General features: G+C 38.6%; 1 protein-coding gene across 2 annotated transcripts in view; it reads left to right on the top strand.

The window, feature by feature from the left end:
• Positions 1-14,741, top strand: part of TOP6BL (TOP6B like initiator of meiotic double strand breaks) — a 101,364-nt gene that overhangs the window by 45,740 nt on the left and 40,883 nt on the right. For both annotated transcript variants that reach the window (XM_036121470.2, XM_078057747.1), the window contains exon 4: positions 10,364-10,473. In XM_036121470.2, the coding sequence (XP_035977363.1) occupies positions 10,364-10,473 (110 nt within the window). The remainder of the gene's footprint in view (positions 1-10,363; positions 10,474-14,741) is intronic.

The following is a 14,741-nucleotide window of genomic DNA, read 5'->3' as shown; positions in this document are numbered from 1 at the left end:
ATGATTTGCAGTTTTTTCTCACATTCAGTAAGTTGCCTTTTCATTTTGTTGATAGTTTCCTTAGCTCTGCAGAAGATTTTAGTTTGATGTAGTTGCACTTGCTTATTTTTATTTTTGTTGCCTTTGTTTTTGGTGTGAAATCCCAAAAAATAATCCCCAAGACCAATATCAAGGAGCTTCCTGTTTTCTTCTAGGAGTTTTATGATTTCAGGTCTTACATTTAGGTCTTTAATCCATTTTGAATTAATTTTCGTGTATGGTGTAAAATAGTGGTCCAGTTTCATTCTTTTGCAGAGCATTTACATTTTTCTAGTATTTATTTTTTTAAAGATTTTATTTATTTATTTGACAGAGACGCAGCAAGAGAGGGAACACAAGCAGGGGGAGTGGGAGAGGGAGAAGCAGGCTCTCCGCTGAGCAGGGAGCCCGATGCGGGACTCTTATCCCAGGACCCTGGGACCATGACCCAAGCCGAAGGCAGACGCTTATCGACTGAGCCACCCAGGCGCCCCAAGCATTTACATTTTTAATTTGAAAATAATTTTAGACTTACAGAAGAATTGCAAAAACAATACAAAGAATTCTTACATACTCTTCATCCAGCTTCCCCTACAGTTGATACTTTAAATACCTGTAGTGCAGTTACCGAAGTTGAGAAATTAACATTGGTAAAATAGTATTAACTAAACTACAGACTTGATTAAGATTTAACTAGTTTTTCTACTAATGTTCTTTTTTGGTTCCTGGGTCCATTACAGGATCTCGCATTTTGCATTTAGTTGTTCTGTTTTATTAATCTCTTTCAGTCTGTGACAGTTTCTCAGTCTTCCTTTTTCTTTCATGACCTTGATTCAAAGTGGAGTTACTTTTTGTAATTTTTAAATATTTGGGGGAAATAGTATGAGACTTTGCAGATAACTTGTTTTTCCTTAAATGTTTGTCCAGTAATTTAGTATTCATTGGTGCATCTTGCCTGCAGCAATTATTACTGTAGTATTTTGTGATTTCCTATGTCCTCATTTCTTCTACATTTATTTATTGGAATTTATCTTTAAGGAAGAGCTATTCCTTCTTCACCTTTTATTTATTAATCCAGTTATTTATATCAAGATGAGCTTGTGGATATTTATTTCATTTGGGGTGTTATAATTCAGTACTATTTTCTGTCCTATTTTGAGTGTTCTCAGATGTTATAATTCCTGTCTTACAACGTTACTGTTTTTGCTTTAAACTGTTAGTTGTATGTTAGGAAAAATATGAAAAAAAAAAAGTATCTTTTGTATTTACCCACTTATTTATTTATGGTGCTCTTCATTTCTTCCTTCCTTCTGGGTTTTCTTCTTCAGCCTAAAGAACATCCTTTAACATTTCTTGTAGTCAAGACTTCTGCCAACAAATTATTTAATCCTCTGTTTATCTTAAAACGTCTTTATCTTGGGGTGCCTGGGTGGCTCAATCGGTTAAGCGTCTGCCTTGGGCTCAGGTCATGATCCTGGGGTCCTGGGATCGAACTCTGCATCGGGCTCACTGCTCAGTGGGGAGTATGCTTCTCCCTCTCCCTCTGCTCCTCTCTCAGCTCATGCTCTCTCTCTCTCTCACACAAATAAATAAAATCTTTAAAAAACCTAACAATTAAAATGTCTTTATCTGGGCGCCTGGGTGGCTCAGTTGGTTAAGCCACTGCCTTCGGCTCAGGTCGTGATCCTGGAGTCCTGGGATCGAGTCCCGCATCAGGCTCCCTGCTCAGCGGGGGGTCTGCTTCTCCCTCTGACCCTCTTCCCTCTCGTGCTCTCTGTCTCTCATTCTCTCTCTCTCAAATAAATAAATAAAATCTTAAAAAAAAAAAAAAATGTCTTTATCTTACCCTTGTTTTAAAAGGATGTTTCAGTGGATTTGAAATTCTAGCTTAACAGTGTTTTTTTTTCTTCCTCAAAGATTTTTTTTTTTTTGACAGACACAGCAAGAGAGGGAACACAAGCAGGGGGAGTGGGAGAGGGAGAAGCAGGCCTTCCGCCGAGCAGGGAGCCCAATGTGGGACTCAATCCCAGCACCCCGGGACCATGACCTGAGCCAAAGGCAGACACCTAACAACTGAGCCACCCAGGCGCCCGCTTAACAGTGTTTTAAAAAATGTCATTCCATTGTCTTCTGGCCTCCATTGTTTCTCAGAAGAAGTCACCTGTAATTCATATTATAGTTCCTCTGTATGTAAAATGTGCTTTTTCCCCCAGCTTGTTTCAAGATTCTTTAGGGGCACCTGGGTGGCTCAGTTGTTGAGCGTCTGCCTTCAGCTCAGGTCATTATCTCAGGGTCTTAGGATCGAGCCCCGCATTGGGCTCCCTGCTCTGCGGGAAGCCTGCTTCCCCCCTCCTACTCCCCCTGCTTGTGTTCCCTCTCTCACTGTGTCTCTCTCTGTCAAAAAAAAAAAAAAAAACTTCTTTTTTTTTTTTTTAAATCATTTTGTCCATTATCTTAGGTGTGATTTTCTTTGCATTTATCCTGCTTGGGGTTTGCTGAGCTTTTCACATCTTAATAGTTTTCATGAAATTAAAAAAATTTTATCCATGAGTTTTTCATATTTTTCCTGTCCCATTCCACTTTCTTTTCCTTCTGGAACTTGCATTATACATGTTTGTGATTGGTTGGTATTGTTCTATAGGTCTCTAAGATACTATTCATTTTTCTTCAATCTCTTTTCCTCTGCTGTTCGGATTGGATAATTTTCTTTGTTTTCAATAATTTCACTGATTCTTCTTTCATATCTAATCTATTAAACTGTCCAGAAAATTCTTCATTTCAATTATTGAACTGTTCAGTTGTAGAATTTCCATTTGGTTCTTTTTTACAGTGTACATTTCTCTGCTGATATTTCCTATTAGTTGACTCATTTAAACTAACTTTGTCTTTGAACATATTTATACTAGTTTGTACTTTAAAGTCTCTCCTAAATGTAACATCTATTACAGGCTTGGTTTTTTTACTGCCTTTTTTCTTGCAAGTTACATTTTTTTTCTTTGCATGTCTAGTAAATCATTATTTTATATTGGGTAATGTGTTCATATTTTATATTCGGTTTTACCTCTGAAGTGTTGATTTTTGTTCTAGCAGGCTAATCACCTTAACCTTGTGTTGGCTTGTTTTTGTACATTTTATAGAGTTGATATGTAGAAACCCAAGTCATTTTCCAAACTCCTCTAACTTGGATAGAGTTGGATACCACTCAACCTCCAAATTATCTTTTCTGTGGATCTTGTTGAGGCTTGGTTTTTTTTGTTTCTGTATTTTTTAGGTTAGATCAGGAGCAGATTTCCATCTACAAAGTGTTTTGTTGTTTTTTTTTTCCTTCTAAAGCCTTACCTTTTTGGCCTCTTAGCTGGATACCATCAGTTTTATCAAGGTCTCTCCATTCTGGTTGGACCTGAAAGCCAACATTTTCTAGCACTGCTTGACCACTTATATCTTGTTCCATTCTCAACTCCACTGCACCTGCTCTCTGGAGAATTTTATATAGTCTCACCTCTACGTGCATAGTCCACCTTTTGGCCAAGGACTCATGGGGAGCTCCCACACAGACTTTCAGTACCCACTTCTGCATAGGTCCCTCCCCTCCAGTGCTCTGCCTTGTAGATTCCAGGTACTTTTGCAACTCTGAACTCTGTTCTGTGTCTCCTCAGCTTACTGGAACCACTGTACTCTGCTTGAGTTCTGGGTCCCTGCTCAGTGGACAATAAAATTTCCACAGGTAGACATCCAGGGCAATCGTATAATTCACCTCAGGAGTTTTTCCTTTGTCAGGGATCACAGTCTTGGGCTACATCTTATCCAGTGCCTGAAAACAGCTGACTCATATGTTTTATAGTAGCTTTTGGTGGGAGGGCTGATTTGGTACCTGTTATTTCATCATTGCTGGACAGAGAAATTTCAGTATATTGTTTTGATGTATGTTCACATTGCCACATGATTGAAATTTTGCTACTTCATCTTTAAAAGTTGAGGAGTTAAGTGAAGAGATAGTTTGATATTGTTGATGATATAATTCTTTCTTCCTTATCCCCACAGTATCTCAGCAAAAAGGTGCAAAAAATTTTTAAAGATTTTATTTATTTATTTGAGAGAGAGAGAGAGAACATGAGCAGGGGGGAGGGGCAGAGGGAGAGGGCAAGGCAGACTCCCCACTGAGCAGGGAGCCCAATGTGGGGTTCGATCCCAGGACCCTGGGATCATGACCTGAGCCAAAGACAGATGCTTAACAGCCTGAGCCACCCAGGTGCCCCAAAAAAGGTGCAAGTTTAAACTCGTTTTTGAGTGGTAATGCTGGTTTATTTATTTATTTTTTTTAAAGATTTTATTTATTTATTTGACAGAGAGAGACACAGCGAGAGAGGGAACACAAGCAGGGGGAGTGGGGGAGGGAGAAGCAGGCTTCCCGCGGAGCAGGGAGCCCGATGCGGGGCTCGATCCCAGGACCCTGGGATCATGACCTGAGCCGAAGGCAGATGCTTAACGACTGAGCCACCCAGGCACCCCATTGCTGGTTTATTTAGTTCTTTCATCAAGAGCTTGTAGAACATAACATTTAAAGTTTCTCAGTCTTTAATGATGGTTTGATTCTCTTTTTTTTAAACTTTTTTTTTTTAAGATTTTATTTATTTGCGAGAGAGAGAGAGAGAGAGAGAGAACATGAGACAGGGGAGGGTCAGAGGGAGAAGCAGACTCCCTGCTGAGCAGGAAACCCAATGCGGGACTTGATCCTAGGACTCCAGGATCATGACCTGAGCCGAAGGCAGTCACTCAACCAACTGAACCACCCAGGCGCCCCGATGGTTTGATTCTCTTAAAAGTCCAGATTCAAAGTTAATTTTTTTCTGGTCTTTGACGATAGTACTTAATTTTCTGGCATCTAGTATTGCCAATGAGAAGTCTAACTCAGGTTTCTTTGAGATAATTTCCTTCTCTTTTGTAGAGTTTAGGATTTTCTCTTTATCTTTGTTATTCTGGGTTTCATTGTGATATGTTCAGCTCTGTGACTTTTTTGTGCCTTTTTTTTTAAAGAAATTTATTATGCTTGGCATTTGGTAAATTTATTCAAACTGTACTTACATCTGTCTTTGTTATAATTCTCAGTTGTTATTTATTCTGGACCTATTTTTTATTTTTTATTTTTTTATTTTTTTTTAAAGATTTTATTTATTTGACAGAGAGAGACACAGCGAGAGAGGGAACACAAGCAGGGGGAATGGGAGAGGGAGAAGCAGGCTTCCCGCGGAGCAGGGAGCCTGATGCGGAGCTCGATCCCAGGACCCTGAGATCATGACCTGAGCCGAAGGCAGACACTTAACCGACTGAGCCACCCAGGGGCCTCTGGGCCTATTTTTTTATTTAAATTTTTTAGTGTCTTTTTAAGATCTATCCTTAATGTCTTTATGGATTTGCCTATTTTGGACATTTCATATAAATGAAATAATATAATATGTAGCCTTTTTTGTCTGTCTTTCTTTCTTTGTTTTTTTGTTTGTTTGTTTCTTTCTATTTTATTTATTTGACAGAGAGATAGAAAGAGCCAGAGAGTACAAGTGGGGGGAATGGCAGAGGGAGAAGGAGAAGCAGGCTCCTCTCTGAGCAGGGAGCCTGATGCAGGGCTCAATCCCAGGACCCTGGGATCATGACCTGAGCCAAAGGCAGACGCTTAGCCAACTGAGCCACCCAGGTGTCCCTTGTCTGGCTTCTTTCATTAAGCATAATGTTTTCCAGATTCATCCATGTTGTAGCATGTAACAGTACTTAATTTATTTTTATGGCTGAACAATATTGCATATTTTGTTAATCTGTTTATTTTTGATGGACACTTAGGTTGTTTCCACTGTTGCCTACTATGAATCATGCTGCTATGAAAGATTCAAGTACTATCTTCTTTTTTTTTTTTTTTAAAGATTTTATTCATTCATTTGACAGAGAGAGACACAGTGAGAGAGGGAACACAAGTGGGGAAGAGGGAGAAGCAGGCTTCCCGCCGAGTAGGGAGCCCGATGTGGGGCTCAATCCCAGGACCCTGGGATCATGACCTGAGCCGAAGGCAGACGCTTAACCAACTGAGCCACCCAGGCGCCCCCAAGTACTACCTTTTTTTAAATGTGTTCTTTAGTCACAGACAGTCACTAATCTGCCTTCCATAACATTTTCATTTCAAATACTGTATCTTTAATTTCTAAAATTTCTAACAGGGTTTTCCCCCCTTAAGCTTTCTGTTTAATCGATGGCAGTATATTCTTTTTTGAAAAATTTTTTTGAGTATAGTTGACACACAGTGTTACATTAGTTTCAGGTATACGGCATGGTGACTGAACATCTGTATATGTTATGCTATGCTCAGCACAAGTGTAGCTCCCATCTGTCACCATACAACACTATTACAACATCATTGACTATATTCCCTATGCTGTGCCTTTTATTTCCATAACCTATTCATTCCATAACCAGTAGCCTGTAACTGTTATTCCCCATCACCCATTTTGCCCATCTCCCATCCCCCTCCCCTCTAGCAACCATCATTTTGTTCTCTTTTATTTATGATTCTTTTTGTTTTTTAGATTCCAGTTATGAATGAAATTTATATGGTATTTGTCTTTCTCAGTCTAACTTATTTCACTTAGAGTACCATCCATGTTGTCACAAATGGATGTGATTTTTATGGCTGTGTAATATTCCACTGTGTGTGTGTGTGTGTGTGTGTGTGTGTGTGTGTGTGTGTGTGTACCACATCTTTATTCATTCATCTGTCAATGGACACTTGGGTTGCTTCCGTATCTTGGCCATTGTAAATAATGCTGCAGTAAACATAGTGGTGCATACTTTTTTAAATTAGTTTTTTCCTTTTCTTTGTGTAAATATCCAGTAGTGGAATTATTGGATCATATGGTAGTTCTACTTTTAATTTTTTGAGGAAACTCCATATTGTTTTCAACAGTGGATATACCAATTTACTTTCCCACAAACAGTGCATGAGAGTTCCTTTTTGTCCATATTCCTGCCACATTATTTCTTTCTTTTCATTTGAGCCATTCTGACAGGTGTAAGGTGATATTTTACTGTGGTTTTGATTTGCATTTCCTTGATGATGAGTGATGTTGAACATCTTTTCATGTGTCTGTTGGCTATCTGTATGTTTTATTTGGAAAAATGTCTATTCAGGTCTTCTGCCCATTTTTAATTGAATTATTTGTGGGTTTTTTGGTATTGTTCTTTATTTATTTTGGATTTCAACCCCTTATCAGGCATATCATTTGTAAATATCTCCTTTCATTCAGTAGGTTGCCTTTTTAATTTAATTTTTTTTTTTAAGATTTTATTTATTTATTAGAGCAAGAGAGCACAAGCAGGGGAAACAGTAGAGGGAGAGGGAGAAGCAGGCTTCCTGCCAAGCAGGGAGCCCGATGCGGGGCTCGATCCCAGGACCCTGAGATCATGACCTGAGCCGAAGGCAGATGCTTAACCATCTGAGCCACCCAGGTGACCCTAATTTAATTTTTTTTTTTAAGATTTTTATTTATTTAACAGAGATGGCACAAGTAGGCAGAGCGGCAGACAGAGGGAGAGGGAGAAGCAGGCTCTCCGCCGAGCAGGGAGCCCGATGCGGGGCTCGATCCCAGGACCCTGGGATCATGACCTGAGCCAAAGGCAGCCGCTTAACCGACTGAGCCACCCAGGTGCCCTCTAATTTAATTTTTTTAATTTAAATTTTAGTTAGAATAGGTTGCCTTTTGGTTTGTTGATAGTTTCCTTTTCAGATTGTTTTGTTAATTCTGTTTCCTCATGTATAAGTTGGTGTTTCTAAAGATTTTATTTATTTGTCAGAGAGAGCGCACACAAACAGGGGAAGGGGCAGGCCGAGCAGGCAGAGGGAGAGGCACGCTCCCTGCCAAGCAGGGAGCTGGATGTGGGACTCGATCCCAGGACCCTGGGATCATGACCTGAGCCGAAGGCAGACGCTTAACCGACTGAGCCACCCAGGCGTCCCTCCTCATGTACAAGTTTTATTAGTTGATATGTGTCACATTTTTCATGGTATTGATCTTTGTTGGTTGGTAACTTTTAGTTTAGAGTTAATTGTCCATTATTTATTTGTTTTGAACACATCCTGCGTTGACAGACTTCCAGTAGGAGGTTCTCTGTTGCTGAGCTCTAATCTTGCAGGATTATATATAATATATATTATCTATTTATCTATATATATGTATATATAAATTGGTTCAAATTTTGCTTGAGTGGCAAGATGCAAAGCTCTTGCATCTTAATAGATTATATAGTTCTGAGTCTTTTTCCACTTGTATGACATAGCTGTTAAGGCCCTCAACCTTCATCATTGATGCTGCTACTAGCATCACTTGGCTTTAACCAACTCTCTGGCAGGCAGGTGAAAAATCTCTGGCCTTTGTTCGTGTTTTGGTTCCTTGTTTAGATCTCCTATGTGTGGCCTGTGTGGATCTTGCTCTTAAATCTGTGGCTGTTGCAATATTAGCCCCATGTTTTTTTCCCTAGTCCAAGCCCCAAATATGGTGTGCATCTTTGGTCCTTTCCTACCACTGTAGATTCTCTTTCTTTTTCCTTTCTGAAGATGAGGGAAATATACCTCTCCATTTCTGGTCTATAAAGTTTTCTCTGTTTTTCTTACCATGATTATGTATTTATTAAGTTTTAGAAATACTTGTTTTAAAGGTGATGGGGATTAAGGAGTGCACTTGTGATGGGCACCGGATGATGTGCAGATGTTGAATCACTATATTGTACACCTGCAACAAATATTACACTGTATGTTAACTAACTAGGCTCTAAATTAAAAACTTAAAAATACCTGTTTTATCATTTTATGTGTTTGAATGGGAAGATGCAGTTTCAACATATGCTCAACTTATCTTGAAATAGGCTTTTATTTAGTTTTATTGTTCTGCCTTTCACATTTAACTCTAGTCAATCCATCTGGATTTTTATTTGTGTGTATGTGTGTATGAAGAGAGGCAATTGAAATTGATTTCCCTCAAATCACCGCACATTTTATTTAAATTGTTGTTAAGATTTCTGGAGAATTTAGTTATTGACAAGACTTTTTCTCACATATCTACATGTTTTCCCCATTCTTCACTGTATCAATACTTCAAAGACAAGGTAGGATTCAGGAACAAGTTTTTTTCTTATTTCACAGAAAGGTAATTTAATCACAGTAAAAAGGGGGTCACCTAAGGTCAGAAAGTTGGTAAGTGGTAAAACTGAAGATTGATGCAAGGCATCTTGGTTCAGTGCCAAGTTCACTAAACTTCAGTGTAGCATAACCTTGCTGCTATGTTATCCCATGCTTTATGACTGAATTATATTTGAAAAACAAATAATGGCAAGAAAAATACTACCCATTAAGATTGATAGCTAGTACTTGATCTTGTTAATATCCGTACTTTTTGAGATGGTTAAAGTTTTATTAGGTATGTAGTATGAATGCTATAGGAGAAAGTTGTGCTATTAGGATGTATTTTGTTGTTAGGTTTTTAAAGTTGAATTCTTGTATAATATCAACATTGTCAACCTCATTTACAAGGTAGAGCTTGCAGAGACTGGAAGCTCTCTTTATTCATCTGTAGTTCTTTATTATAATAGTACTTTAGGGGGGAAATAAGGGATAACATTTTATAGAATGGGAGATTTGTTTTTTTCCTTTATAATATGAGTGCCAAGGTACAGAAAGGAAGAACCATGATGCCAATTTTGATGATTCAGGACCCGTTGGTGCTTTGTGGGAAGATAGTTCTAGGTCCACGTATGTAAATACACCAAATGGTTAACTTATGAATTAAATTAGCAAGAATTTGCTTACTTTGTTAAAGACTGCCTTTGCTTTGTTAAAATCTGCTATAAATACAGTTTGTTGTTAGCAGACATACTGTATTAGGTAAATGCTTGAGAGGGTCATTCTTGAATTTTTCTGCTTTCAGTTCTAAATTAGCTCGCTCACTGGATTTGTGTTTATTAAATAATGAGTTAATTTATTAAAAACTACAAGAATATAAGCTAGAGCTATCAACTTTGAAGATTTCTGGCTTTGGACATGACCTTGTGGAAATTAACTGAACATACAAATTGATTTAGCAAATGTGAAAAATTGAAAACACGAGATGAAATGTCTTAACCACATAAAGTAATTCTAAATGTTCAAGCAATTTGCTGATGCATAGCCATTTCCAGTCATATTTTAAATTCTGCAGATAATCTTTTCATCAGGGAAATGCTTTCTTGGCTCATCAGTTTAATAAACAATTCCAGAAATTCTGGTGCTTATCCAAACTGCTTTTTCTTTTTGTCGCCATTTCTTCTTACACAGAAATACAATCTATACTGCCCGGATTCTCTGCAAAACTGAATTGGACTTCAGAGGAAGCCAGCTATTCTCAGGACATATCAGGGGTAACACCATTCCAGATGATTTTTGAGGTAGGTTTTGTTGTGGTTCTATAAATTACTGATGTCTTAATTCTTATTTTTCTACAAATCCAGTAAAGCCTAGGTCCATCACAGTTCCAAGTTGAAATGAAATAAGGCATTGGTTCCCGAACTTCTCTGTGCAGATGTTAAAACACTTGGTAACTTCCAAAATACTGGTATTTGTGTCCCACTCCAAGAGGTTGTGATTTAATTGGTCTAGGGTGCTGGATTAGTTTGGTCAGGTTGTCATTTAAAAAAACAAACAAACCACGGATTGGGTGGTTAAACAGTAGAAACTTATTTCCTCGTAATTTTGGAGGCTCATAGAAGTTTAAGATTAAAGTGGCTTGTCATTGTTCCCTTACATGGCCTTTCCTTTGTATGTGGAGAGAGAGCTCTGTGGTATTTTTCTCTTCTTATAAGGACGCCTGTCCTATCAGATTAGGGCTCCATGTTTATGACCTCATTTAATATGTCTTTAAGGCTCTGTGTCCCAAGTACAGTCACATAGGGGGCAAGGGCTTCAATGTGTGAATTTTGGGAGACACTGATGTGGCCTGGGCTTTGGAATATTTTTGAAATCCCAGATGGAAAAAAAATCCCAGATGATTCCTAATGTGCAGATAAATTTGAGAACCACTGAAACAAGCCATTATTTGAATTTGGATCTCCTGAAAAAGAAAATAAAAATGGATTCTCAGTGCAGATCCTATTTGGATACATTCTTATTAGGTTGGTTTAAAGATCTTCATTGATTTATTTGTAGCTCAGATTTATGAGAGTGACAGTTGAGTTCTCCATTCCCTTTAACAATTCTCTGATCCCCTATCTTTCTTTCCTTTGTTTGTGGAGACATAAAGAATTAGAATATTTTCTTTTATTTTTTTAAGACTTTATTTAGGGGCACCTGGGTGGCTCAGCCAGTTAAGCGTCTGCCTTCAGCTCAGGTCATGATCCCCAGGTCCTGGGATCAAGCCCCGCATTGGGCTCCCTGCTCAGTAGAGAGCCTGCTTCTCCCTCTCCCTCTGCTGCTCCCCCTGTTTGTGCTCTCTCTGTCAAATAAATAAAATCTTTAAAAAAAAAAGAGAGATGTGACAGCACGGGGCGGCGGCGGGGTGGGGGGGGAGGTTGGGCAGAGGGAGAAGCTGACTCCCCGCTGAACAGGGACCCCAGTGAGGGGCTTGAGCCCAGGACCTGGAGATCATGACCTGAGCCAAAGGCAGTTGCTTAACTGACTGAGCCACTCAGGAGCCCCAGAACTGGAGTACTTTAAACATTCTCCCAAGAAGCATTTGGAAGGCCTTTCTTTGTGTTTGGACAATTATATGCTCCTTGTCAAAGGAAATGGGTGCAGTATTGCGACAATAGATATCCCTGGCTGTGCCTTATCTTCTTTAGGGGAATGATGGGTAAAAAATCTGGAGCAATTAATGGTTAGTCAGCTTTGAAACTATTAATTTCAAGTAGCAATAAAAAAAAGCTGATTTCAGTGAACCAAGGAGAGCAGTTCTAGAAAAGGAGATCATGTGTTTTAGCCAGTTTAAACAAAGAATAATTTTGGGGCACCTGGGTGGCTCAGTCGTTAAGCGCCTGCCTTTGGCTCAGGTCATGATCCCAGGGTCCTGGGATCGAGCCCCACATCAGGCTCCCTGCTCAGCGGGAAGCCTGCTTCTCCCTCTCCCACTCCCCCTGCTTGTGTTCCTGCTCTCGCTTGCTCTCTGTCAAATAAATAAATAAAATCTTAAAAAAAACCAAACAGCTCTGATATTATCTGTGATATAAAGGTGAAGGCTGGAACATATGATTCAGTAATGGTTTCTGCTGCCCAGGGCTGGCAGCATCTATGTTTTCCTAACAACACTTAAGTAAATTCACTGCTTCTATATGTATGTCAGGCTGGGGTACTGGGTTTCTAACACCCAACTCTAAAAGGCTTTAAAAGACTTTGTAGACATAGACACATATTTTCATTCTCTTTCAATAATTTATGAGTCGATTTTAAAAGGAATATTTGCTTTATGTTAACTATCCTCTGCTGACATGGTATTAGGTCACTTTATCTTCTCAGTCTGGATTAGGTACCAGTCCTTCTTGTGTATTTCTTTAGCATTTCTTAATATATGTAAATCATAGGACTTTTCACATTGCATATACGTTATTTATTTGTCTTTCTTTTCTACTTAACTGTGAACTCTTTAACTTCAGATTGTTTTATTTACCTCTGTAGGCCCAGGTTACATAATAAACTCCATTCAGTGTTTTGAGTGGGTAATTCAGTAGTTTGCATAAGCATTGCCTGTCAGGCTCCATAAAAGTGATGATAGATTACATAATATCCAATTCTGAAAGCTGTATGCACAGATAATGAACTTTCTTGGAGAGACAGCATTGCGTGGGCTTTGAAGTTAGATCTAGGTTTGAATCCCAGTTCTGCCACTTAACTAGCTATGTGTGACCTTGGACAAATTAAACAGCTTATTTAGTCTCATTATTCTCATAAATAAAATGGGGGATATTTCCTACTTGCATATAAACTGTTTGGCATGTAGCAGGTGTTCAGTAAGTGGTAGCTCTCATCATTATTAATTGTAGCCCCTCTCTGGTAGCCGCTCAAGGAATTTTCACTTATTTGGTTGCCTTACTGCTAGATTTAATTAGCCCTTTCTGTGATGTACCCTATAATAACCAAGGCTACAGAAGTTTGAAATTGTTCCAAGAAGTTGTTTTGTAAGTGCTAAGTACAAAAAATGCTTTGAAGAGATCATTGCTTTTCTACTATTTGAACATTTTATAATAAAGTTGTTTTTTTTTTATTTTTTATTTTTTAAAGATTTTATTTATTTATTTGACAGAGAGAGAGACAGCGAGAAAGGGAACACAAGCAGGGGGAGCGGGAGAGGGAGAAGCAGGCCTCCCGCTGAGCAGGGCGCCTGATGCGAGGCTCGATCCCAGGACCCTGGGATCATGACCTGAGCCGAAGGCAGACGCCTAACGACTGAGCCACCCAGGCGCCCCGTGTTTTTTTTTTTTTAAAGTAGGCTCCCCACCCAGTGTGGAGCCCAACACAGGGCTTGAACTCAGGACCCTGAGATCAAGACCTGAGCTGAGATGAAGTCGGACACTTAACCGACTGAGCCACCCAGGCGACCCTATAGTAAAATTTTTTAAATGAAGGATGTGACTGATATGTATGCGGCAGTTACTGTTTAATCACTACTATATACATGCATGAATAATCCTAGATCTGTTTCTAGAATTTTCTAATAATTCCCATCCACTTTTCTGATAATTTTTTGTAATGATTCTATAATAATCTTTCTAATTTTCCCCACTCATTGCATACTTCTTGATCTCATTTTCAGTGTACTTACAAAAAGTATTATAGTAATTTGTTCTTTCTGTTTCTTCCTCATTGTGTTATGATATGTTGAGGTCTAGGACCATTTTTTTCTTTAATGTGTTCCTACTACATGGCTCTGTATTCTCTGAGCCACCAATAAGAACTTACTGATTTTTTACTCTATTTCTTCTCATTTTCCTAGACTCTCCCATTTTCTAAAAGACTCCTTATAACTTTGGTTTTAGGGACACTGTATTAAATATAGTGAATCATTATAGGAAAGTGGTTATTACTAAAGCTTTGGAGCCAGATTTGGTAACCTTGAGAAAATTGTTTGACCTCTTTGAGACTCATTTTTTTTTTCATCCATAAAATGTGGGTTATATGTACCTAATAGGGCTTTTGTGAGGGGTAAACGAGGTAATATAAGTAAGATATTTTAGCTCCATTCCTGGAATAGAGAAAGCCCTCATTAAATTATAAATTTTATTATATTTGTAGGGAGGTATCTGGGTATATTGGAAAGAGTACGGACAATTGGTATTAGACAGACTTAGGATCAAATTCTGGGTCTGTCACTGAACAGCTGGGTAACCTTGGGCAAGTTGCTTAACTTCTCTGAGTCTTGTTTAAAAAAACAATCTACAAAGAAAGGATAGTAGTACCTGCCTCCAGGACTGTTTGAGGTAATGTTGAAATAAGACCTGCACAATACTTGCTACGTAGTAGGCATTCAACAAGTGATATCTGCTATTGTTGCCATGTATAATATATACTTAAAGATTATTATCTGATCCTTAAAACAGTTCTGTGAGGTGGAATGGCTAACTTTTTTTTTTAAAGATTATTTATTTATTTATTTATTTTTTAGAGAGAGAGAGAGAGCACAAGTGATGGGGAGACACAGAGGGAGAGGGAAAAGCAGACTCCCTGCTGA

The sequence above is a fragment of the Halichoerus grypus genome, chromosome 11, assembly GCF_964656455.1.
Source record: "Halichoerus grypus chromosome 11, mHalGry1.hap1.1, whole genome shotgun sequence".
Lineage (NCBI taxonomy): Eukaryota > Metazoa > Chordata > Mammalia > Carnivora > Phocidae > Halichoerus > Halichoerus grypus.
The sequence above is the reverse complement of the archived record's forward strand: the minus strand, read 5'-3'. Positions and strand labels throughout refer to the sequence as shown.